This window comes from Sander lucioperca, chromosome 20 (genome assembly GCF_008315115.2).
Source record: "Sander lucioperca isolate FBNREF2018 chromosome 20, SLUC_FBN_1.2, whole genome shotgun sequence".
In the NCBI taxonomy this organism is placed as follows: Eukaryota; Metazoa; Chordata; class Actinopteri; order Perciformes; family Percidae; genus Sander; species Sander lucioperca.
Window position 1 is genome coordinate 21893103 of NC_050192.1, and position 12066 is coordinate 21905168.

The 12066-nt window shown below is 41.3% G+C and overlaps 1 protein-coding gene across 2 annotated transcripts in view; it reads left to right on the forward strand.

Moving 5' to 3' along the window:
* Positions 1–12066, forward strand: part of LOC116051982 (leucine-rich repeat-containing G-protein coupled receptor 5) — a 63553-nt gene that overhangs the window by 18911 nt on the left and 32576 nt on the right. For both annotated transcript variants that reach the window (XM_031302465.2, XM_035996265.1), the window contains exons 3-6: positions 3594–3665; positions 4160–4231; positions 8832–9047; positions 11101–11172. In XM_031302465.2, coding sequence (XP_031158325.2) covers positions 3594–3665; positions 4160–4231; positions 8832–9047; positions 11101–11172 — 432 coding nt within the window. The remainder of the gene's footprint in view (positions 1–3593; positions 3666–4159; positions 4232–8831; positions 9048–11100; positions 11173–12066) is intronic.

The following is a 12066-nucleotide window of genomic DNA, read 5'->3' on the forward strand; positions in this document are numbered from 1 at the left end:
AGAGACACACACACACACACACACACACACACACACACACACACACACACACACACACACACACACACACACACACACACACACACACACACACACACACACACACACACACACACAGACAGACAGAGACACACACACACACACACACACACACACACACACACACACACACAGACACATAGATACACACACACACACACACACACACAGATACACAGACACATAGATACACACACACACACACACACACACACACACACACAGCTGGCAGCAGAGCAGAACAGCAGTCAGAGTCATGTTCAGGTCTCTGCGAGGTCAGTTGTTCACAGGCTGAACCTCTGTCTCTGTCTCTGTTCATTATTTTAAATTTTCAAAACAAAGTAAAACATATAAGCAACACATAAGCAACTCAAATAATATTGGTCATGTTGGAAAGGGGTGGGAGGAAATTAAGAGCTTTTCTGGTCCTTCTTTCTCTTCATTGTTTTTATACATTATTTATAGATAATATTAAATTTAATTTGCATCCCTCAGTGTCTATGTTCGACTCGTTGGGCTTGAAAAAATCATCCCTTGTGGACAAAAAGAAGACAAAAACAAACAGTCAACACACAAGAAATAACCAATCACAGAATTAATAATCACTGGTCCGGCTCGTAGCCATTCAATATTTCTGAATAGTTTTTTTAGTTTTGATAAGTTGTTAATTTATTTTAGCTCATTATTAACAGTTATTCTACAGAGAGACTAGCCTGACAAGCCAGACCCAGATCCAGATGTTGGTCTGGGAACTCAACGTTGGCTGGGTTCAATCTGAGCGGGGCCGGGATAAACGGTTGTCTTTCAAATTCTCTCTGCACGCAATAGGATAGCACTACAACCAACCAGAGCAACGCTAGCTGATAGATTAGACTTTTGACGTATCCGGTCGGCAAAACTCCGAACACATCTTCCTTTTTTAAGAATGACTTCAGTGCCTTTCTTTGTTCTTTTCTCAAAAAAAGCTTAACTCCAAGTCTTCCAGAAGGCCGCGGTTCCCAGCAGCAGCAGCAGCCATAAGCCCCGCCCACCGACTCTATACACGACGTGATTGGCCTGACCAGAATTTGTTTTTTCCAGCTCGCAAGCCAACGGAGAGTTGCTAGACGATCCTGGCTGCAAATTACATTTGCTGCCGCTAGGGTGTGTCTAGATTTCTAGGTCGTTTGTACAAGCAGCAGTTACCGCCTATATTTATGTTTGTAGAAGCGGCGACCTCTAGTGGCCGTAGTAGTTATGACGGGAATAGTCTTGCATTGCCAGACCTTCCTGCACAGCGCTGCAGAGGAAGGTCTGTCTAGTCCACACAGCATTCTGGGATGGGAGAAAAACATGCTCTGGTTTGTTGGCATTTCTTTAAACCAATCACAATCATCTTGGGCGGAGCTAAACGCCGGACGGAGCCACGGTGCCTCTGCTAAATAGTCTCAGGAAGGAACTTGTTTTGGTGGAACGTGTGTACGTTCAAAAGTAGTTTTAGTCGTGCAACAGAAAACTCAGATTGGACAGATAGTCTAGCTAGCTGTCTGGATTTACCCTGCAGAGATCTGAGGAGCAGTTAACCATAGTCCTCACAAATCCACCGGAGGTTAGAACGCCAACACAGAGACAGAGGAAGGGGATGGACATCCGGCCTAAAAGAGTGAAATCCGGAGGAATTTCCGTCTGCAACCGAGAAGTCCCGAAAGTGTAACGTCGTAGATCAGTGGTGTAGTCTATGTGATACACAGGTATACGGAGTATACCCACGAGGAAAGGTCAAGGATTTCGGTCTACCCACTTACAAAAACGCAAGGATACCGTTACGTAACGATGTCTGTTTTGTGAGAGAACTTTCACACTTACGTTCATAAATTCACCCGGTCTGTGTTGCAAGTCGCCTAGGAACAACAACGCAGTTGCTTGTCAGTCATTCTCTGCGCAAAATTGAAATTAACAAATGTGAATCGCTAAAGTAGATATGGTATATGTAATGAAATCAAATTTAAACTACACTCTTTCAGTGTTTTGGTAAGCCTGCCGCTGCAGCAGACGGTTACGTTACAGAAACTACAGAAAATGAGCCAGATGAGGCTGATGCTTTAAGCGGTAACGTTACAAAAACCCCAGGGTTGTTGCTCTGGGACACGTCGTTTGGGACGGGCGAGTCTAATGCTGGGGGTGACTACACCACTGTCATGGATATAGACTACGACGGGAGCAAAGCAGGAAGTAAGGTGAGGAAGTATTAGAGTGGGGATTGGTTAGGGTTAGGGTTAGAATACCAGGATAAGCCAATCAAAGGCAGAATAAGGCGGGCCTCGAAGCACGTCCTGCGACGTCGACACGTCTAGTGGATCCGATCTAGCATCTACCGAGGCACCAGCGGGGGGGGTGTGGATGGATTAAGCAAACACAGGACTTTCACCTGGGAGACCGGAGGTTCAAGTCCCGTTTGAAAATAAAAGTAAACAGTGTTTTTTTAACTTTACAAACGTCACGTTGTGCGTCACATTGCATCAGGAAGTGAAGTAACATCTGAGTTTAACCCAAACCACCATCTTTTTCTAAACTTAAAGGTCCAATGTGTGGGAATGTCTCCCATCTATCGTTGAGATCATATATATCAATCAACTCTCTCTCACCACGCAGTTCAAAGTACGTATTACAGCTACGGTAGCCTTCACGCTTCAAAAAGCCGGTCTCTTGCTCTTTTCAATCTCCGTTTTCTTTTTCTGGGCGAAGAAGAAGGAGACTCCTGTTCCTGAAATTTGGATTTTGAATACGTGTGGTCCTCCATGTTTCCTTCTTCAAACTTGCCGGGGCCGGGAAGCTACGATACCCGTTAGCAGCATTAGCAGCAGCTGTTAGTTTATCATGTGAGAGAGAAAACACGAAAGGTGGAGCAGTATGTCCTGTATGTCCCTTACCAGCTAACGTATTTCCAGATGGAGCATGAATATGGAGCGTCTACCCCAGTTCATGCAAACGCAAATGTAAAATTTCAAGCCAAAAGGAATACTTGGAATTGATGGTGGTGGTTAATATTCATGAAAAAGGACAAGTTTGTGAAATGGGCAACAGATTTTGATAATGAACAACTTAACACGTTACACACTGGACCTTTAAGTAAGTAGTTTTTGTGCCTAAACATAACCAAACTGCAACCGTTGATCTCGTTTTGATACTTTCACAGTATTTTTATAGCACCTCGACTTGCTTTATAATAAAGAAAGTAATCTGGAAGTCTCACTTTTTACAATGTGAGACCTTTAGGTTTTTGAACAACTGAGCCCTTTGTTATCAGTTCACTTCCTCTGAGATCATCTGAGACTCAAAGTAAGTGTATGACTCTGCAGGCTAGTATCTGTATTTTAAGGTTGTACTGCAGTATTCATGACAAGTTAATGGTAATGCTGTTTGTGGAAGGTGGATTTGTTTCAGTCGATGTGGTTATTTATGTGCACAGATGAACAAATCCATGGTCAAACTGTTGTTTTTTGTTTGCTGAAATTTTAAAATTACAGTAATGCATCAGGATCTTTCCTCTGCCTCTCTCCCTCTGTCTGTCTCAGGCGTTTGGCGGGAAACGATCTGTCAGTCATCCCCAGAGGAGCGTTCACCGGCCTTTACAACCTGAAAGTGCTGTAAGTCCACACAAACACACACACACACACACACACACACACACACACACACACACACACACCAAAGTCTTCAAACAGTCCTTTGAAGTCGTCAGATCCGGTGATAGCGCTTTACAATGCAGAAATGTCCTCACTACGATTGTTTAAGAGAGCAACACACACACACACACACACACACACACACACACTGTAATAATGTGTGGTATGTTTACTGGTGCTAATCATTCACAGAGACACTTTCATGTGTAAGTGTCTCAGTTTAATGAACAGTTTTTGCACATGTTGACTCATCCCCAGGTCACCATTTATGGTCATATTACAGTTTTTTTATTACATGTACATATACAGTGTTTCCTTTATTAGGCTGTAGCTCCGTATTTACCACACAGACAAGAATGTGGTATCGAACTTCTCATCTGACTCTCGGAGAGAAAACGAATAAGTGTGTTTCCTAAAACTATTCCTTCATTGTTCCGTTTGTTCTCTTTAACCAGGATGCTCCAGAACAACCAGCTGATGTCTGTACCTGCTGAGGCCTTCAACAGCCTGCACAACCTGCAGTCACTGTGAGGCACACACACACACACACACACACACACACACACACACACACACACACACACACACACACACACACACACACACACACACACACACACACACACACACACACCTTTGTCTCGTTTTACCTTTTGGTGGAAAGGAATCTTTAGTCTAGTCTCACACACACACACACACACACACACACACACACACGTACACATGCGCGCACACACACACACACACACACACACACACACACACACACACACACACACACACACGGGCCGCTATATTAATGTATGTAGTCCGGACACTGTGTTCCCTCAGTCTGAAAACACACGGTAATTATACTGAAACTGTACCTGTGTGTATGTGTGTGTGTGTGTGTGTGTGTGTGTGTGTGTGTGTATGTGTGTGTGTGTGTGTGTGTGTGTGTGTAGATAAGGGAATAAGAATGGAGACGTCTGGGTCTTTCTTTTTGTTGGAGGTCTCTCTCTCATTTATCTGATGGACCATTATGTGAAGTCCCATCCTTCTCTCTCCTCTGTGTCTGTATGAGAACAGAGGAGGTATTGTCAGCACACACAGACAGACGGACGGACAGACAGACAGACAGACAGACAGACAGACGGACGGACAGACAGACAGACACACAGACAGACAGACAGATGGACACACAGACGGACAGACACAGATGGACAGACAGACGCACAGACACACAGACGGACAGACACACACACACACACACACACACACACACACACACACACACACACACACAGACAGACAGACAGACAGATGGACCTCTTTGTATCTACAGATGCATGTTTATGTTTCGTGACTCCAAAATAAAATAAAAACATGCATCTCCAGATGTGTTGATGTTAAATGTTTGTGATAAACTGAAGGATGAAGTGTTCCTTTATTTGTTGAGAAAATTCTCCTCCTCCTTAAACTAAATAAAGTCTTTAAAAAGCCTCTTGGATCAGCTGGAAAATGCGTCGTCACACAGCTGAAAACAGGGCTGTTTTTCTGACACCATGAAAAGTTTTAAAACTTTTTAGAGATACGTGGTTCTCACAGGACAGCGAGGCTACAAACATATGACGATCTTATAGAATATGATGCATTGCTGTAGATTTAACTACCCCCTTATATAAACCCTCTTAGCAATAAGTGTGTGCTCGTTAAAATACCTTCGTTTAGCCGGAGAGCCCTTCGGCTGGTGGAGTGGTGCTCGAGCAGCCTGCCGATCATTCCTCCGTGCTGTTCAAACACTTGATCTCTAATGTTCCTCTTAAACGGCTTCAAAGGGAGGTTGGTGAAGTCCCCCGATTTATATTCTGCAAATGCTGCTCCTCATCAAAGCTGATATTCTCTCGCATGTATTGAAAATGTAGAAGTTTTCTGCCAGTGTCTTGTTTTTACGTTTTAAATGACCAATTTGCACATCGTAAACAAGCCTTTAGTGGAGTGCCAGAATGAAAACTCATTCTCAGTCACTCATTATAAAACCATGCTTTTATTCATTAATGTTTTCGGGCTAAGTTACTTTCACTACCGCCCTGATGGAGGCCAGATAAAAGACTTCCACCCAGGAAACGCGTGTTCGTTCCCGGGGAGTGTTTTAACCTTTGTGTTGTCTTCAAGTTGATCATGAACTTGTTGTCCTTCTGGGTCAAATTTTTGATGCTCTTTCCGACTAGGGCTGAACGATTAATTGCATTTGCGATAATATCGCGATATGTTAAAACGCGATTTCCTAATCGCAAAGGCTGCGATTTGGTCACATGACTCGCGAGAGCAAATCAGTCTGCACTCTGCAGAGAAAGCATCAACTAGCACGCTAACGCTACGTCGTACCTTGAACTGATTTCTGTCATTCAAACAACTCTGAGTTGTAGTTCAAAACTTTTACAGCCATTTTAATAAAATTAAGGGTTTTATTCTGGTTCGAGTCCATACGTGCAGTTAATGGATACAGACACGCAGAACTGAAGGCTCGGTTGGCAACTAGCTCTGATTAGCGGTTAGCTCCGGTTAGCTCCGGTTAGCGGTTAGCTCCGTTATAAAGATATGAGTGGAGGAGCTGCCACTGAGAGGGGTAACAACCAGACTCTGATAAATGACGTTCGGGGAGCTTTCACAGCAGCGTGGCCGCGGTGTTTCAACGGTTTTATTAGTCCAGTTAATCCCACGGCAAGAACACCAGCAACTAGCTAACGTAACGATAGCCTCTCTGAACAAGTACACACGGCAGCACGCAACTTCACGAGGGGGAGGGGCTGGAGGCAGCTCCTCTCTGTGCACTGTAAAAAATATACACTGTTGTGTGTGTGTGTGTGTGTGTGTATACTATATTTTTTACTTTTTTAACTGTCTAGTGTGTAATTGTGTGTTCATACTATAAAATGATTTATTGTTTGTCTTTGTTGAATAATACAGAAGACAAAGAGCTTAAAAAAATTATCGAATCGAAATCGCAATATTTGGGAAAAAAATCGCAATTAGATTATTTTCAAAAATCGTTCAGCCCTATTTCCAACGTTTATGTCTTGCTTTTTTCGATGCTTTTGACTAGAGGTGCAACGATGAATCGATTAATCGATTAGTTGTCAACTATTAAATTAATCGCCAACTATTTTGATAATCGATTAATCGTTTGAGTCATTTTTTTTATTAAAAAAAATACGATTTCTCTGATTCCAGCTTGTTAAATGTGAATATCTTCTAGTTTCTTCTCTCCTCTGGGACAGGAAACTGAATATCTTTTGAGTTTTGGACAAAACATGACATTTGAGGACGTCCTCTTAGGCTCTGGGAAACACTGATCCACATTTTTCACGCGCCTTCGCGGCTAAATGTGCAACTGTACATTTATGTTATGTTATGTTATGTTGTGCTGCAGTGCAAATGTACTGTTTGTGTGCTTACGTGCTGTGGTGTTTTTTCCTGTTCCCACACTGTTCTTATCTTTATGAGGATAGTCTGAGAGTTGCTTTTTTCCCCCCTCTCCTCTCCTTCATGTCATGCTGTATCTGTCCCTGCGAGAGTTAGGAGAGAGTTTTAAGTGCGCATGCGCGAAAGCTGCATGCTGCCTGTTCCTGCTCCAGCTGTTGTATATGTTGTTGTATACCTGAGTGGTAACAAAAAATAATTTCCCCCTGGGATTATTAAAGTATTTCTGATTCTGATGTTTTGACATTTTTATAGCTCAAACAACTAATCGATTGATCGAGAAAATAATCAACAGATTAATCGACTATGAAAATAATCGTTAGTTGCAGCCCTACTTTTGACGCTGTTTTTAAACATTTTTGTCACTTATTTCAAGGCTTTTTATATTCCTGTTCAATAAACCATAATTCATATGACATTATACCTATTCTTTCAGTTTAAAAAAAGCAGAAATTATGTGTTATTTTGACTAATAGTTAAGATCAGAGGATGGGTTCAATACAATGTACATCCATGTAATTTTTTTAGGCAATTTCGTTGAAAGAAACCCTGATGTAAAAAACTTTGAAAACGGGTCAAATTTGACCCGAGGACAACACAAGGGTTAATCCAAACCACGATATTTTCTCTAAACTTAAAGGTGCCGTAGGGAGGATTGGGAAGATCCAGGAAAAATTTGAACATCAACAACTTCTCAGTCCCTCCCCCCTTTCTGTTAAAGCCCAAAACGGTCTCCTAAGCCCCTCCCCCCACAAGGGAGAATGAATGCGTGTGCATGAGCAGTGATTGACACGCAGTTAGACACCCCCCCGGCCCTGATTGGTGCATCTGAACAGTTAGACCCCCCCCCCCCCCCCCCCGGCCCTGATTGGTGCATCTGAACAGGGAGAGGTGGATTTTTGCAAATCACACTACAGGCTGTAGGTGGTGCCATTTTTTATTACCTGCTTCATGTAGTTCTACTGGAACATAGGGTCAGTTTCAGCAAATATGACAGAAAGTTAGTTTTATAAGGCTTACCTACTGCACCTTTAACTAGACTTTTTGGGGCCTAAACCTAACTATCGTCGCCACATGACGCTCACTTTTTGTCGGCTAAACTCAGCTAGCAATGGCTGCTGATTCGACGCACAGCTCTCACTCTGTAGCCAGCGTCACATGACCAGCCGGCAGTCGCCTTATCTCGTCAGATATCAAATTTTCATTGAAAAGTGTTGCATGGTTAAACAAAGATTAAAACTTTTCAGGACGGCAGTAATGATGATAATAATAATAATAATAATAATAATAATAATAATAATAATAATAATGTATACTTTTTTAAATCACGCAATAAAAAAAATTAAATGGTTACAATTCGTAAATAAATAAAGAAAAGTGTAAATGCAGGTTGTGTTTTTTAATTTTTATATATTCGCATTGAAGCTGTTCGTGCATTGGAAAATGTTTAAAAAAAAAGCTGAACTATCAAAATATGTTTTCACAAGTTGGCATATTGAAAAGATATTTAAAAACATATTTCTAATTAAATACACCTTAATGTTCTGTTACATTCTTCGCCTATATTTGCATAAAGGAACTTTTATTTTGCCAAAATCTCACTTTAATGGACACATAAACTGGTGAGTTAATGTCAGCTTACACTGTGTGTAAATCTCTCCGTAGCCGCCTGGACGCCAATCACATCTCCAGCGTTCCCATTGGCTGTTTCTCCGGCCTGCGCTTGCTCCGTCACCTGTGGTTGGATGATAACTCTCTGACGGAGGTGCCGATGGAGGCGCTAAGCGAGCTGCCCGCCCTGCAGGCCATGACGCTCGCCCTCAACCACATCAGCCACGTTCCAGATCACGCCTTCAGCAAGCTGGGCCGCCTGGTGGTGCTGTACGTACGACACAAACACACTTAACATTTTTTTAAAGCCTGAAAATGAGCAGTGGTGTGGCCGGGTTGGCTCAGTGGTTAGAGCAGGTGCACATGTGCTGAGAGGTTTATGCCTCGACGCAGAGGTCCAGGGTTCGAATCCGACCTGTGACCATTTCCTGCATGTCTTCCCCCTCTCTCTCTCCCCTTTCTCACCTAGCTGTCCTGTCAAAAATGAAAGGTGGAAAAGCCCAAAAAATAATCTTAAAAAAAAAATGAACAGTGAATACATACATATTCACAATATACTATTTATCAAATTTTTACGTGAAACTTTTCACGTTATAACTTGATAAATAGTATATTGTTATAACAAGAAAATGTTCTTGTTAACAAGAAAATGTTCTTGTTATAACTTGATAAGTTTGTATGTTGTAATAACGTAATAGTATCTTGTTAAAACCTGAAAATATCTTGTTATTACAATAACTTTGTCATGTAATAACGTGATACTGATATGCTTTTCTTTTTCAGGCGTGGCAGTACTACGCTTCCGTATAAAAGGAGTTAGCTAGTAGCTGGTTAGTAAGTAAGATAGTAGATTAGCCAGTTGTTTAGCCGATAAATTACCTAGTGGATGTCAGTTAACCAGTAAGTTAATGTTAACCATGTAAGTTTGTAAGTTAGTCAGTTAGTTAGTTAGTTAGTTAGCAAGTAAGTCAGCTTGTATTTTAGGCAGGCTGTTTGCAATTTTGTTTACAGCTAAGTTAGCCATGAAGGCTAGTCAGTTGGATAATAGGTTAGCTAGTAGGTTAGCTATTTAGACAGTAAATTAACATTAGCCAGTAGCTTAATCTGTTTGTTAGCAAGTAAGTTAGCTAGTATGTTAGGCAGGTAGTTAGCTATTCCGTTTACAGCTAAGTTAGCCATGAAAGCTAGTCAGTGGGATAATAGCAGGTTAGCTAGAAGGTTAGCTATTTAGACAGTAAGTTAACATTAGCCAGTAGCTTAATCTTGTTAGCAAGTAAGTCAGCTTGTATGCTAGGCAGTTGGTTAGCTTCTTTGTTTACATTGAGTTAGTCATGAAGGCTAGTCAGTTGGTTTTCATTAGGTTAGTAGTGGTAATCGGACTTTGTCAGTCAGTTGGTTAGCTTTTTGGTTTATAAGGGAGTTAGTCAGTATTTTAGTCGGTAATGTAGTTATGGTTAATCAGCTGGTTAGTAAGCAAGCTAGTTTGTTAGCCCAAGTGGTAATCAATAAGACAGTTAGTCTGTTAGCTAGCCAGTGAATTAGGTTGCTATGGTCAGTTGATCCCTGGGTTAGCCAGTTTGATAACAATTTGGTTCATAAAGTTAGCCTGAAATGTTACTCAGTAAATAGTTGAGCTCAGAAGTTGACTAGTGAATTAGTTAGTTAGTTGGTCAGTTAGTAAGACAGTTAGGTAGTTAGTTAGCTAATGAGCAGTACTTAGCAGGTTGGTTGGGCAGTTGAAGTTAATTTAATTATATAAAATGTGTTTCAATAAGCTGGACTTATAGTAGTTTGAACTAAAATTTACAGTTATAACGTCACATCAATTCAGAAGATCTAAATTAACTGAACTTAGATATCTGAACTTGTGGGGTTTACAGAATAAGGTTTTTGGTAATATTTTATTTTGTCTGTGTGTGCAGACTGTTGCTTAGAGCTGTGGCTGCATTAGGTTTAACTGGGCAGTGACTGTCTGTAATAGCTTCTTAATAACATGCAAAACTGTGTGTGTGTGTGTGTGTGTGTGTGTGTGTTTGCTTGGTGTGCATGTGTGTGTGTGATGGCATTCAGTGCGGCAGCATTGAAGTCGGCTGTCATTTCTTTTGTCCAATCGGCTTGAAGCTAATTTGCATGAAATTACCAAAAGAAATAAAACCTTCTTGAGAGGCCCCGGGGCCCCTTTTAAACACACACACACACACACACACACACACACACACACACACACACACACACACACACACACACACACACACACACACACATGCACTCTTTGTCTGCTTCATTAGTCCATCAGTCTCTCTCTCTCTCCTTTTCTCTATAGGCATCTCAACAACAATAGGATCGTTTCCATGGGAACGAACTGCTTCCACGGACTCCACAGTTTGGAGACGCTGTGAGTTTCTCTGTTTATGTGTGTGTGTGTGTGTGTGTGTGTGTTTTGGGGAGGAGTTGAAGAAGTCAGGGTTGAGTTAGGGTCAGGGTGAAGGGTTAGGAGATGACAGAGAGGTTTAATTTATACGTTTGTAGAGCAGACTTAACAGGATTTAATTTGAACAGCAACGCTCCAAGTTTGGGAAATCTATTATTTTATTATTCGTCTCAACAGTCAATTGAGCCCTCAAAATCCACACAAGTTATTAATTTATGTATGTACAAAAGGTGACAAAATGCAAAACAAAAATGTATTACACATTTTCCTTTAATATGGGACTGTTTACCTTGGCTACAAAACACCTGGCAGTGCTTCCTAAAAGCCTGCATTCAACAGCACGGACCTTTTGTCACATTTGCTTGTTTTGACAGTGGAGTTAGCTCAAACCTGGCAACCCCACTTTGAGAACAGGACTTTTAAGATGCTGTGTGCAGTCAGTTAGTCAACAAAAAGCCTCCAAAACCACAGTTTCTGCACCTGTCTAATAAAAAAAGATAAGTAAGAATAAGTAAATGTACGCTAAAGTATATTATTCCTTTTCTTGTTTGTCAAGCAATTCTATTATGTTTATATTCTTGTCTTTTTAGAGTCATAGTTAATATTTAATAATAAGCTATTGCACGGTTCAATCCCTGCACTGTTCTCTTTTGCACTACCACCTTTGCACACACACTACCATAGCACCTTATCATGGCCATTGCATCACATGGTCAGTCCATACCAGACCTTCGTAATCACTTCACAAATTGTTAACTCTTTAAATTTCTGCGAGTGATTTTTATATATGCGAGATATGTGTGTGTATGTGTGTTTGTTGTGTTATGGTTGACTAAGAAATTTCCCTCAGGATGAATA